We start from the raw sequence: 12,970 nt of genomic DNA, 5'->3' as shown, positions 1-12,970 counted from the left end.
CCTAGGGATGAGTTCGTGCTTCAGAGGAACAAAGAGGGGAGATTGCAATCAAAGGGCAGGGAAGCAAAAGGTGTGTTCAGAGGTCCTAGCAAGAAGCCCAAGATAGAGCTTCCAAAAGGAAATGTTTTCAGATCACATGAGCACCAGGAAAAATATCCTAAATAGTTGGGAAGCACTGAGATAGCAGTTTAACACTCCCACTGGCTGGGTTTTATAGGGCAGGAATTGAAACAGCCCCAACATAAAGTCTCAGTATTGCACAGAGCAAATCAGGGGAGCTCTCAGCACCCCACTTCCCTGCCTGCACTGCATAAGCACAAGGTAAAGCACCTCAGTGACAATTCCTGCTACTCTTTATGAGTACTCTGTGTCCCAAACCTGACAGAAACATTGCTGGCACTACACTGTGTCAAAATGCTGTGCAAACATTTGCTGACTGTGAAGAAGGTGAGAAATTGTATCTCCATTTTACAGGTGGGAAAGACAGAACACCCATGGATGTAAAAAGCCATTTAAATCCTGCAGTGAAAGGATCCTGACATCTGAAAACCATGCAGTACATTCCCTAAAGCCTCGTGCATCCAGAGACAGCACCGCCCTGCACGTGTGCCTCAGGTGCCCGCAGCACTCACCTGAGCTTGTCGGCCACGAAGATGACGCGGCGCTCGAGCAGCAGCGAGGCGAAGATGCGGATGATCTGCCGCACGCTCAGGCACCGGAACAGGCACTCGAAGTCCACGTGCTCCAGGCGCGAGTCCATGGGCCTCCGCAGCTCGATGACCTGCACACAGCCAGCAACAGCAACAGGGGTCAGCACTGCCTGCCAGGGGCCTGCAGCCAGCCCGGCCCTGCAGGGCGGCCACATCTCACAGGGAAAAGCAAGGCACAGTTCTTCCCAAGAATATTTCTGACATTCACACTCTCCGAACATCAGAGGAAGAAAAAACAATTCTTATCTTATTTACTGCTCCTGTGTTGTTCACAAGTGGAATGCATCGTGGAAGATTGTTTACCTGAAGAGAATTGATAACTGGATTGTTTTGTTCCCTGACCACCCAAATCCAGGGGTGTGTGTGGGGACTGTCAGCTGACAGTCACGAGTGCAGTTGAGTGCTTGGCAGATTCAGTTTGGATGTAACATAATATAGTGTAATATAATATAGACTAATATAGTATAATAAAGTAATTAATTAGCCTTCTGATAAGATGGGGTCCTCCTCATCATTCCTCTCCTTAGTCAGGGGCGAAAATATCTGCTATACTGCAGCACTGCCCTGTGCCTGAGGGGACACACAGTGACCCAGCCCCTCGTGTGCAGGCACAGAAAAACGGCGTATTGCACAATTCCTGGCATGCCATTCTTCCCAGAATACAGCTGTGAGCACTGTCTGCAGTCATCTCCAAGGGAAGCATAATTCCCCCTTCCAAACATTCTGTAAGGGATGTAAAGCTTGGCTGAGTTGAGAGTATGAAGCAAATAAACAATCGAACACTGGAGATGGAAGCTTACAGGGTTGAAACGGCCATAAAGTCAAGGTAAATTGGGTTCTGAACTTGGCTAACAATTCTTATTAACATCTACATAGGAGCCTGGGACTCAACTAAAAGGCCAGGAAGACTTTGAACCCAATTTACTTCATTTCCACTCTTCTGTAATGTGCAATTCACTAGATAATGTTTAAAATCTTTCTCTTTTTATATAAAGATACATACATATATATACTTAACTGGGGAGTCAGGACAAGGTCTTAGAAGGTGAGTTGTGACATCCCTTTACAGTCTAATTTTCATACTTCATCCATGACCTCTGGCCCTCTCCTTCCTTTTCTCAAATGCCTTTTCCTTGATTCCTTTATTACATCTTCCTTTACTCTGCAATTGACATGTTCAGATGTGGAACTTGAAGACAGAGGACAGAAAAAAGAAGAGGGAAAAATAACATGAAGAAGAGAGTAACAGACGGAGAAAAATATGAAGTAAAAGAGAGCAAATGATTGACTATTGAGGAATTTGAGGAAACAGAAGGGAAAGGGAAGAAGTTGGCCAACTTGAAGCCATGTTGAAATATCTGAATATATATCAACGGGAACATGCATGCATCTTCTTTCCATATGTCCAAAAATCACCATCACTTTATTGCTTCAGACTAGTTTTATGTTTTCATGCACGTGACAGTAAATTCCACAAGCAGACTGGATCAGGTTTTAACTGGAGTAGCCCTTACAGAATTCCTCACAAACACTGTTTTAAGAATATGCCCAAGATCACAGGATACTGTAAACAAAATAAGTTCATATCAGTTTAGTTGTGATATTGTTTGTGATCAGCAACACAACAACTGTAAAAAGAAAGCCACTCTTAGAACAGTATGTATCAAATCAAATAGATTTGGGTTTTTTAAGCCTGAAATACACGAACAGTGGGATGTATAGACACCCATTGCTGCTGCCCCAAACAACAGCAAGAAACAAATTGTGGAGTGACTGTACCAGGAATGGCTCCTTGGAAATGCTGCCTAACTCCTTCTCACAATCAGCAAAGGTGCCCACTTCCATTCCTTAGCACTGGGATTGCAAGCTCAAATCAAGTGCATGTGCCAAATCAGGAAGGGCTGATTCTACTGCAAACCTGCCAACACGAAAATCTTGCTGCAGGGTAGGATGCAATGCAAGTTATGGCAGCTTTTACAAATACCAGGGATGTTTTCTGCTGCCTGGCAAAGCCCGCTGCCTCAGTCTGCTCATCACAAAGAAATACACTGTCTGCTTCCCAATTAATCACCATCTTTGTTTAGGCAAGAGGAGCCACAATGGAAGGATAAGATTCTGTTCCTAATTAAGCCAGTGCATTCCATTTAAATAACGAGTTTGTACTAGCACAACAGAGAGCAAAGCTCGGCCAGAAGAGAATTGTTTGTTTGTTGGAATTATCTCAATATTTTTCTCTGGGAGAGTTCAGAAGCTTGAGCAGAGGATAGAGAAGCTGCAGATCATGGCTCCCAGTTACATTCACACAGAAAAGGCATTGTCAGCTCTTTTCCCTGTTATGCCAATCACTCTTTCAGATGTTGCCTCTTCAGAAGAAAATGCATGTGACTTTAAAATGCCTTGCAAGTCATTTATACAAGGAACCCTGTACATTTCATACCATACATTACAGCCCCACTCCATTGAAGTCAGTGGCGTTACATTTAGAGAAAATACAATTTAATGCAAAATAACAAAGGCACTGTAAAAAACCCTAAGGAGGGTGAAACACCCCTAAAGGGGAGTTTCTTCTCCCTGTTTTTAATAACTGGGACAAATTCTATTCCTGTCTTCTGTAATGAATCCCCTGTATGTGCTTGACCATCAGAGTGGAGCTACTCTATTCCTACATAGGGGCATTCAGAGAACAGAATTTGACATGGTAAATGGCTGGCCAGCCCCAAGTTGAAAAAGCCTTTTAATCAATACTGCCATTTTCCAATAAGGCACATGTTGTCTAATGCTAGGCTTCTACCTACTTGAGTCAGGAATAAAAAGAAGTGGCACCTATTATATGTGTGCACACACACACAAAAGAGTTTTACACGACATACTTTCCTTTGAGAGCCAGTTTAAAGGTGTTTATTACCAAAGAGAGCCATTTAAATGCTGCTGGTCACTCCTACCATGGCCAGGACCAGCAGTAACAAGGTTTGAAATAACAAGCAGCTGCTGAAGTGCTCAGGTACAGACAGCAGGGGAAGCTCACACTGGCCTGTTATCACTGTGGTAAAGCCCAGCAAGGCTGCAGTCTCTGAGCTGCACTAGGCCTGGCACACTGGGACATTTGTGTTGGCTGCTTTTCTTACACACAACTTATTAATAAACATAAAATAATAAATACATAACCATAAATTGGCCTATAATCATCAATGGGAACTAGCATTAGCATGTCCACAGTGGTGCAGCTCATACTCTGCTTATTTTGAGGGTTTGCCACCCCACAGCCCTGCAGGATTTGTTTGTCTCCTCCTGCTTTTCCTTTGCTGTTTTGATACTGGATTGGTAAAGAGTAAGGCTTTGACTTTTAATGTTTGCAGTTGCTTCTTACCTCATTTCCAGCTCCAGGCAGGAAGGTTTTGACTTTGATTGTCTTTCCAGGTGCAGGAAAAGGAGATTCCATCAGACTTCTCATAAATGGATATACCAGGGCAGCAGATATTCCCCTTCTCCTTTCAACCTCATCCAGGATCTGGTCCATTAGTTAAGACATAAGTGAGAGAGAGACAGAACATGTCAGCATCACATAGACTTTTGAAGCATCCTTTGACCCATGTGTGCCTAAATATATGGCAGGTCTACATTTATGTGTCCTCTGCCATGTATTTCTTCATTACCATCAATCCATGTTTTTTGTTACAAAATGAAGCCTGTTTGTGAATGTTATTAACACAGAGGCAAGGAAGAATTAACAAGTCTGGAAAACAGGAAGAAGACTCAAAGAAGACTCAACATGACTAAAGGGATGTATATATTGCTGGGATTATGCCCAGGGTGACAACAACAGGGTGAGCTGAAGGAGAGAAAGATGAAGATAAATCCCATCATCACAGCCCAGGTCAGCATCACATCTCAGTGGTACATCTCGAAATTTATATAATGGAAAAACTTTCTTGTGCACTGAGCATCTCTTCCATTTCAACTGAGAGGGCAGGAAAAAGTCAGAAAGCAATGCTGCCACCATGACAGCAGGACAGGGCTCCTGAAAAGGTCCCAGCAGTGGCTGTCAGGTCAGAGTCTGTGCTGAGCTGGAGACCCTGAGCTGCCCCTGAAGCACACCCAGCTGTTCACACTGGTGCCTGCATTTTCTCTTGATGAAACAGCAGGCAATCTAGTCTTGAAATAAGCAGATGGAACTTCTTAAATATAGAGGAGACTGTAATGTTCTTCTCTCTTTGGTCACATGGGGCAACATAGATCAGATCACAGCTAAGTTTTCCCACATTAGACTGAGCATATAGATGATAAAGCTAAAGAAGAGAGAAAGCAAGGTTCAAAGCAGCTGGTGGTTTGACCTGCAATGGTGATCCTTTAACCACCACTCCAGAGCAAAAGGCCATACAAGAGTTAGTGGGCCTGAGCCAGACATTTTCTCTTGTTTCTCTTGGAAATGATTTTCACTGAAGCAGAACATTAAAAGACACTTAAGGCCAAGCTGGTGACCTGTAAGGAGAGCTGGTGACACCAAATGCCAGCAGAGGCATTCGCTGGTGCATAGTTTCCCCTTCCTCCCTGTGACATAATGAAGGCCTAACTAAAGCAAAGCTGGCCCTGTGTACATAACTTGCATTCCAGCCCTTGGAAGTGGCAGATAACCGTAAATGAGGCCATGGATTTCACTCTGGATGTCATTTGCAGCACAGCCATCCTCAGCAAACAAAACCAGTGGGAAGCAGCAATGAAGCAGGGCTGTGCCCAGGTCCCTTGCTGCTCCTGCACGCTGCCAGCACTCAGTTGTGTTCCTGCAGTTGTGTTCCTATTTGATGATTTTGTTGCTGGACTTGGGGTCATGTGTGTGTCATATGCCTGGCTCCAAAGACCTTCACAACGCAAATAAAAGGAGCATTTAAACCAAATAAAAGTTGAACAGAGATCCCAAGAGATAAAATGGTCAGAAACAGCTGTTGAAACCATGACCAAATGTACTGGCTGGAAGTTAAAATATCTGTGGTTCTCAAGTCTGTCTCAGCAATAGGTATTACAACAATGAGTGAGCAGGAAAGGCTTTGTGGAAGACAATGATAATAGAGTTATCAGAAATAGGAAAAGAAACATTTTAAAACAGAGGAATCTTTTTGCTTTTGTGATAAATAATATCCAAGATTTAATATCCCACACTCTTTCAGCATTCACAGTGTAAGGCACAGACAGCTATTCATTGTATTGAGGGCCAGCTGTCTGACCTTATACCTCAGCTGCAGTGATACTTGGTTCTAAGGAAGATACTTAATTTTTTTTTCCTTCTTCCAAATCTTCCTTTGTAAAATAGAGCACTATCTAAATTAGATAAAAATGTAAGAGCAAACAAAAAGCCTTATGAGTTCTGTGCACACAACAAGTGTGGTGAGCTGGGTGATCCTCCCAGAACAATGCATTCCATTTCTCTCACAGATATCTGGGTTTAGATACATATTACATCTAAGAGACACTGTCATAAACCCTTGATTTCAGAGCTTTATGAAAGACATCAGAAGCAAAATTGCAATTAACTATTTGCAACCGAACTGTTGTTCTTCACCAAATGTTGTGTTAAAGTTTTATCTAGAAAAACTCAAAACCTGCTTTAAAGATAATATTCTGTATGAATATTAGATCATATGAAAAATAGAAATGCTGTGCTTTTATTTAACATCAATGATTTACATGCTCTTTTCCACTTTATTCCTAGGAAAACTAGCAGGTAAAATCTGTGAAAGTTCTGAGAGATTTCCCATATCTGAAGTGAAAATCTGGCATATTAAAACACAATCAATTAAAATTGGGCCAATCAAAAGATCATCTGTGCTTTCTCCTAAACTCCTCGAGTGAAAAAAATAAAATTGTCCCTAGTTTTAAGTGTATAGAATTCACACATCAAATAATCTTTTTTCTCAAGCTCATCATTCCAGAGGGTGTTGGAGCAAAAGTGGTACTGGCCCATCATCCAAACTGTGGATGCCAAGAATTACAGCTCAGCACAGAACGACTGTAGAAAACAATGGAAAAAATTTTGGTCAGCCAGATCACACAGACACCCAGATGTTTTCTGAATCAATTTCTGCCTCAGTCACAGAAGTAATAAGACATTCTTTGATTTACCAAATAATAGGGATGGAATATCCAAAACAGCAACTGTAAAATAGTTATCTCCCATCAAAGGAAGGAATTCTTCCAGCCTGGTTCATCACTGCAGATGTGTCTAAGTAAACAATCAAATTAAAAAGCAATATTAAAAACTATCTCCTTACCTTAGAAAATAAGTCAAAGCACCCCAGGCGGCTGATGACACAGTAAACTTCAGGTAGGCGTGGGCCTTTTCCATTGGGCTGATAACAGCAAAGAGGAGATGGGAATTACACATTCATGTGGAGCCATGAGGAAATACACTTCTCTCCCTGACCACACAGTTGGCCATCATGTGGCATCTCTCACTATTTGCTTCTCCAACAAATAGCTGCTCTTGGAAAAGCATCATATTTCTTCCATAAGGCAGGAGACTGAAAGGCACAGATAGAGCTTATCCCCTTTGGAAATCACAGCCTGTTGGAGCTGCATCCCAGCCTCATTCCAGCTTGCAGCCATAAAAGCACATGGAACCAGGGCTGTAACTCATGCCTCTGCTATCTCTGTGCCCTGCTCCTGCTGCAGCAGCACAAGGAGTGGGGCCACCCTGGGTCTGTGTGCTGCAAGAGGAGAACTGCAACACCAAGGGAGGCCACGGTGGCTTTAGGGCCCCACATCCTCACTCCATGCTGCTCAAAGAGACCTCAACCTACAGAAAGGGAGCTCACAACCTAAACAAAGCAGGCTGCACGAGTAAACCATTAACTTCCTCAGACCAACTCCTGATAAACATGAAACTCACATAGCTTAAACTGTGGCAAGTATGAATCAATGATACACATCCCTCTTACCCCCTCCCCAAGAGAAACTGTGGAGACCATCCTCTATAACCATCCCATATAAGATTAATCCTGGAGAATCAAATGGTACTTCCTCAGCATGCTGGACTCTGCTACCCTGCCTATTCCACTTTGTCTCTTGTTGGACTCTACTGGTACTCAACTTCCCCATGGAGTGTTTGAAATTCACATGCCACAGAGATGACAATCAAGAGAAACTGAGGGCTAGCTGTGCTTTTTAAACCTGAATATTGCACTCTAGACTTGGACACTCAGCAGGTGCCTGCCTGTTATAATAAAGATCACAAAAAAAATACCAAAGCTAAGTGAATACAGATGAGTCTATTTCTGGATCCAAACCTGCTCACTACACGTCACATCTCTGAAAAAGCAGAGCCCTTTTTTGTCCATATTAGGTATAAAATCCTTTCTAAAGGCACTGAGTGATTATATCAAGCATGTGGGATTTTGGTTAAAATCATTGTGTCAAATCTGCAGGAATGCCGAAGCCATGCCAGGAGCCTTGGACAGCTCCCAGCCAAGAGCTGTCTCACTGAGTGCCAGTAAAAACATCACATTCCTGGGTCATCTATAAGACCAGAAACAATAACTGCTTAGCACTTACTCCAAGTTTCTCCTTTATGAAATATCATTGCTTTCAAATGTCTTAAAGGCTACATGTCTGTGGGAGCTGGGATTCTTCCCTCCCTGCTCTCACTGTGTAGGACATCCTTTTTTGTTATTTCAGAGAGCTTTTCCTGCAAACAGCACGGCCTCACAGATGCACACACATCAGCTCTAAGAATAGCAAGCAAAAACCTTGAGCAGAGCCATTCTGAGGGGCAGAACTTCTCAAATTTATAGCACTGGCAACCCTTCACATAACCTCCCCTCTCAGCCATCCGTTTACACCTCACTTTAGACTGACCTAAAACACCCACTGTGCTTTAGTTTGCTTCTTTCCTGGGCAAGATCATCCTGTGGGACATGAATGACACTCCTGCCAGGAATCCTCCCTTGTCACTAGGGTCTGCCCATCAGGACCAGTGTAACCTCCTCTCTTCCCAAAAGGGAGCTCTCCCAAGGGGCAGACTGTGCTCTACAAGGTGGCTACACAGTCTTGGAGTCATGCTGTCCATCCAGGACTCACTCCTGCACACAAAGAACGGGTCCACATCAGGAGAGCAAAATGCTGAAGTAGCCCAGCTGAGAGGCACACAAGTGACTCTGCCCCTGTGCACTGCACTGCTCCTGAAAGAAGAGAGATGGAGGGGATGATGGTTTGGGCTTGATTTCATTTCAATTTGTTTTTGTGGAGCCCAGGATATTTTCAGCCTTAGTCCAGTATCACAGAATGAAAATGCTAATGAGTTTTGATGACAACAAGACAGTTTCCCAAAATTATGAACATAAACTGACAAGAACTTGGCTGAGGTGGAGAAGCCAAGCTCTGCATCAGGGCTGGTCCACACGTGGCTCAGGACAACCTTTTTTTATAGTGAGTTTAATCTGAATATTACTGACTAAAGCCCACTCCAAAATCTTTGGCAGGAAAAACAAGAGGCTTTTGCTTCAAAAACTAAGCCTCCCATTTTTCTCTTTCAAATCTCACCTCCCTGTCCATGTGCTTGGATTCCATGGAGCCTTCAGAGATCTCCTCCCAGTCTGCCATAGCACTGAGCTGTGCTGTGAGGGAAGTGGCCTTTGCAAAGCACATGCACTATCCAGTACATCCAGAAACAGAGATATTTTATTCCTTAGTGGTGCCAGGAATCAGAACAACTCCAACACTGGGAGGCTAAAATCAGTTTCTATGGAGGCTCTTGATTCCTTGTTAGGGCCAATCCAAATTGTGACCATGAGAAAACTGTGGGTGTTGTAAATCCAAAAGCACTTGTTAAAGACGTCTTGTTCTGTAAAACATGAACTTTTGGTGCCAGAGCACTCAGTGTACACAGGGCTGTCAAACTGCTTGGGCAAGGGCAGGATGGGAGGGAGCAAGGAGAAAAAGGGTTTTCCAATGAGCTTTTTGCAGTTCCATAAACAGTCTGCACCCCACAAAAGTTGCTTACACACTGTAATGAGTGCCCTTCTCCTGTCCCCAGCAAATGCAGGTTAGTCCCACCTAACAACTGCTTTCCATGTTTTCAGGTACACACCACATTCAGGCAGCTGCTCCTCCATGGACTCCTGGGGCTGGCTTGTCTCAGCCTAAAAAAGTGCTGGAGGATCAAATTTTATGTGGGAAGGAAGGGAAGTGTAGGATGAAACAGCCCCTGCAAGGGTTCCCAAATCATCTCTGCTGCTGACACGTGCACTCACTAGAAAAGCTGTTGCAGAATTGCCTTGGAGGTATCAAGATGTAACTGGAAAATTTCATGCTATCTATGGAAATGCAGATTGTCTGCTGTGGGACAATAGGTTACATTCCATGCTAATCCTGTTCCAAAATGAAACAAAACAACATAAATACATTTAAAGGGGATACTGTACAGGATTTGTAGAACAAACAAAACATAATTGTCACTGTATCCCTTGAGGTAGTTTTGGCACACAGACCCCAGAAAAGGTCTGGAAGAATCTGAGATCTGAAGGAAAAAAAAGTGGAACAGTTTGTTCATATCACAACATGCCAAAGGAGAGCAAGGCTGACAAAACACAATTGTTTCCTAAATGCAGGAATCTGCACAGCAGACCCTGCAGAAGAGCAGCCAGGCATCCGCACAGGATCAGCCAGCCATGGAGCTTTAGCCAACAAGGCTGCCAAATGCACCAGAAGGTGTGAGACACCTCTTGCTGGGTATTGCAAGAGCATCCCCCACCAGGACAGCTGAGGAACATTTTCTAAGGAATTAGCCTCACAGCAGTTGGCTTGGCTTAAAGTGGAGCAGTTTATAAGAATTTTAGGGGGTTTCATGGTACACACTAGTGAGGCTGTCCCACCATGCACCAGCCTTTGCAGGGGACATGAAATTGTTACACTTCCAAACCCTATAGAAAAGGCATTTCAGGTAAATACCCAGATTCCACATTTCTCCCAGCAGGACAGGAGGAGGTTGCAGCACCAAAATAAAAGATTTGTGCTACTTTGGCCTTTTCCACTTTTTTCTTCTACTCCTCCAGGTAGAAGAAATGCTGAGGTGTTTCTCTGCAGCTCCCAAAATGCCCTCTCTTTCTAAGCCCCAGTTTTACTCTCAGAAGGGCAGGGCTGCATTTGCCCCACGAGGGGCACAGCTGGTCAAGTGCACTGGCATCACACCTTCCTTTCCTTGGCTGAGGAGGCTGTACCAGCAGGATGAGACATGTCAGCTTCTCTGTGCCAGAATCTTCTGGCTTCTCTGTTTGGAATCCAGATTAAGCAACCTGAATTAAGTGATCACCCAAGGTGGCAGCAGCAGATCTGCTTTATAACTGGCTTTATAATTATTAGATAGATTTAGCAAAGCACTACCTGTTTTCCCTTTTTCTTTTTGCTATTTGATTGAGTTTTGCCCTATCCAGTGGAGGATAAAAATCTCCAATGCTGTCTCAAAACACCATTATATAAAAGCTTGCACTATTGATTTAATTCTGTTCCTGGTATTTCCTAATATACTCAGCCATCTTTTGGATCAGCTGAAAGTCAGTGTTCTATTTTTATGTTGTCCTTAATGTAGGGTGAATTTCACTGAGCTTTAAATGAGTAAAAAAAACCCATGTTAATGTTTCATTGAAAAACTGATTCAACATTCCTGTGTATAAATCTCTTTTATTGTCACTAGTTATTTCAGTCTCAGCATGGTTCAGGATCAACCATTTGGCATTTCACAGAGGCAAGCTCTGTGCATGATTACAAATGTACTGACATTCTCAGAAAGATAAAAGTCTCAAACCACCTTCACCTGGTAGAGTGAAAACAATCCATTATTTTATTCTAACCAATATCCTCTGAGTTTTTGTTATTTTTTTTCCCAAATAAGACCTTATTATCCTTTTAAATGATAACTCATTAAAAAAATTGATTTGTACCACTGCCCTAGATCTTGTTCTGCTTATTTACAGCAGCAAGGATGAATTCTAGGTGCTTTCCTTGCTCATCCCTGAGTTACCCCCTGACCAGCCCTAGATTTACTGCAGCACAAGCCTTCAGTGACATTTCCTGCCCACACATCAGCCTTGTTGTGGCCCACACTGACACACTGTTTTACACAGAGTGAGTCCCTGTGATGCTACCTATGGCAAACACCGCCCCCAGAACTGATAAACAAGTTTTCTGTTATGTTAGCTTAATGAAACTTCTTACAAATAGAGGAACCACACACAGCAAACCTCCCAGAGAGCATCTGCAGTCTGCACGCCAGGGGCTCTGCCCCAGACAGAGAGCAGGGGAGCAGCAGGGTCAGCACAAGCTGCAGTGCAGGACAGAGGGTGCTGTGCCACTGACAGGGAGTGTGCTCTGCTGGAAGCTACTGAAGGCAGGTGATCCCTGCCTGAAAAGGTGGGAAATCATGCTAGAAAGGGAAGGGAGGGAAAGTGCCAGTGTGAGTCACTCTTAGAGAGGGGACAGCTATTTACAAACTGCTGCAGACATTCATTTGGCACATAGAGTCAGCCAAAGACTCCTGCAGCATCCAATATCCATATAAACTCCTCAATCCAGTGTGGGCAATAGCCATGAGATCAGGACAGGAGCCATGGCCTCCCATCCAGTCACTCACAAACAGCTCCAAACCCATCCAGGAGGTGCAAGGGCAGTGCAGGGACAACCAACTGCTTTCTGCTTTTCTGCCATCCCATTAGGTGTGCAGGATGGACACCAGAGTCCCTCTTTGCATTGTACTCCACCTCCCTTAACACACTCTGCAAGCCTCTGAGCAGATTCCTCCCCCTCGATACACACACTACTGTGCTCTCAGTTTATCAAGTGTCCAGGGATTTTCCAGGTGATGGGACAACACTGTTTGTAGGCTCCCCACCTCATCTATTGACCACCCCTGGTCATGGGGACTGAAAGTTGTGTGAGAAACCAGACTTCCCACTGCTGGCACCAGCCTGTTGCAAGGCTCTGAGCTGCAGACTGATGACACAGTGCTGGCAGAGTCATTCAAGATGTAAGCAGCTGCCTAAGAGATAAACACTACTCACAAATGTTTAGAAATACCAGCTTTGCCTTTGTTTCCAGTGTTGTAGTATTTCTGATTGTGCTTGAAAGTACATAACATAAAGAATTTATGAAGTAAGTGCTCACACAAGAAACTTTCCACATTCTCAGGAATTTGCTACAAACCTTGGGATCTATCTGATTGAAATGGCCATTACAAATTCTTATTTCAACTTGATCTCCTTACATTTCCAAATTTCAGA

The 12,970-nt window shown here is 43.6% G+C and overlaps 1 protein-coding gene across 2 annotated transcripts in view; it reads right to left on the bottom strand.

The window, feature by feature from the left end:
• Nucleotides 1-12,970, bottom strand: part of DENND2B (DENN domain containing 2B) — a 153,255-nt gene that overhangs the window by 22,442 nt on the left and 117,843 nt on the right. For both annotated transcript variants that reach the window (XM_054275759.1, XM_054275760.1), the window contains 3 exons: nt 6,974-7,051; nt 4,078-4,218; nt 633-781 (listed from right to left, as the gene is read on the bottom strand). In XM_054275759.1, coding sequence (XP_054131734.1) covers nt 633-781; nt 4,078-4,218; nt 6,974-7,051 — 368 coding nt within the window. The remainder of the gene's footprint in view (nt 1-632; nt 782-4,077; nt 4,219-6,973; nt 7,052-12,970) is intronic.

This window comes from Melozone crissalis, unplaced genomic scaffold (assembly GCF_028551555.1).
Source record: "Melozone crissalis strain CALT ecotype California unplaced genomic scaffold, PUWL_Pcris_2 ptg000018l_1, whole genome shotgun sequence".
NCBI classification, from domain to species: Eukaryota; Metazoa; Chordata; class Aves; order Passeriformes; family Passerellidae; genus Melozone; species Melozone crissalis.
The sequence above is the reverse complement of the archived record's forward strand: the minus strand, read 5'-3'. Positions and strand labels throughout refer to the sequence as shown.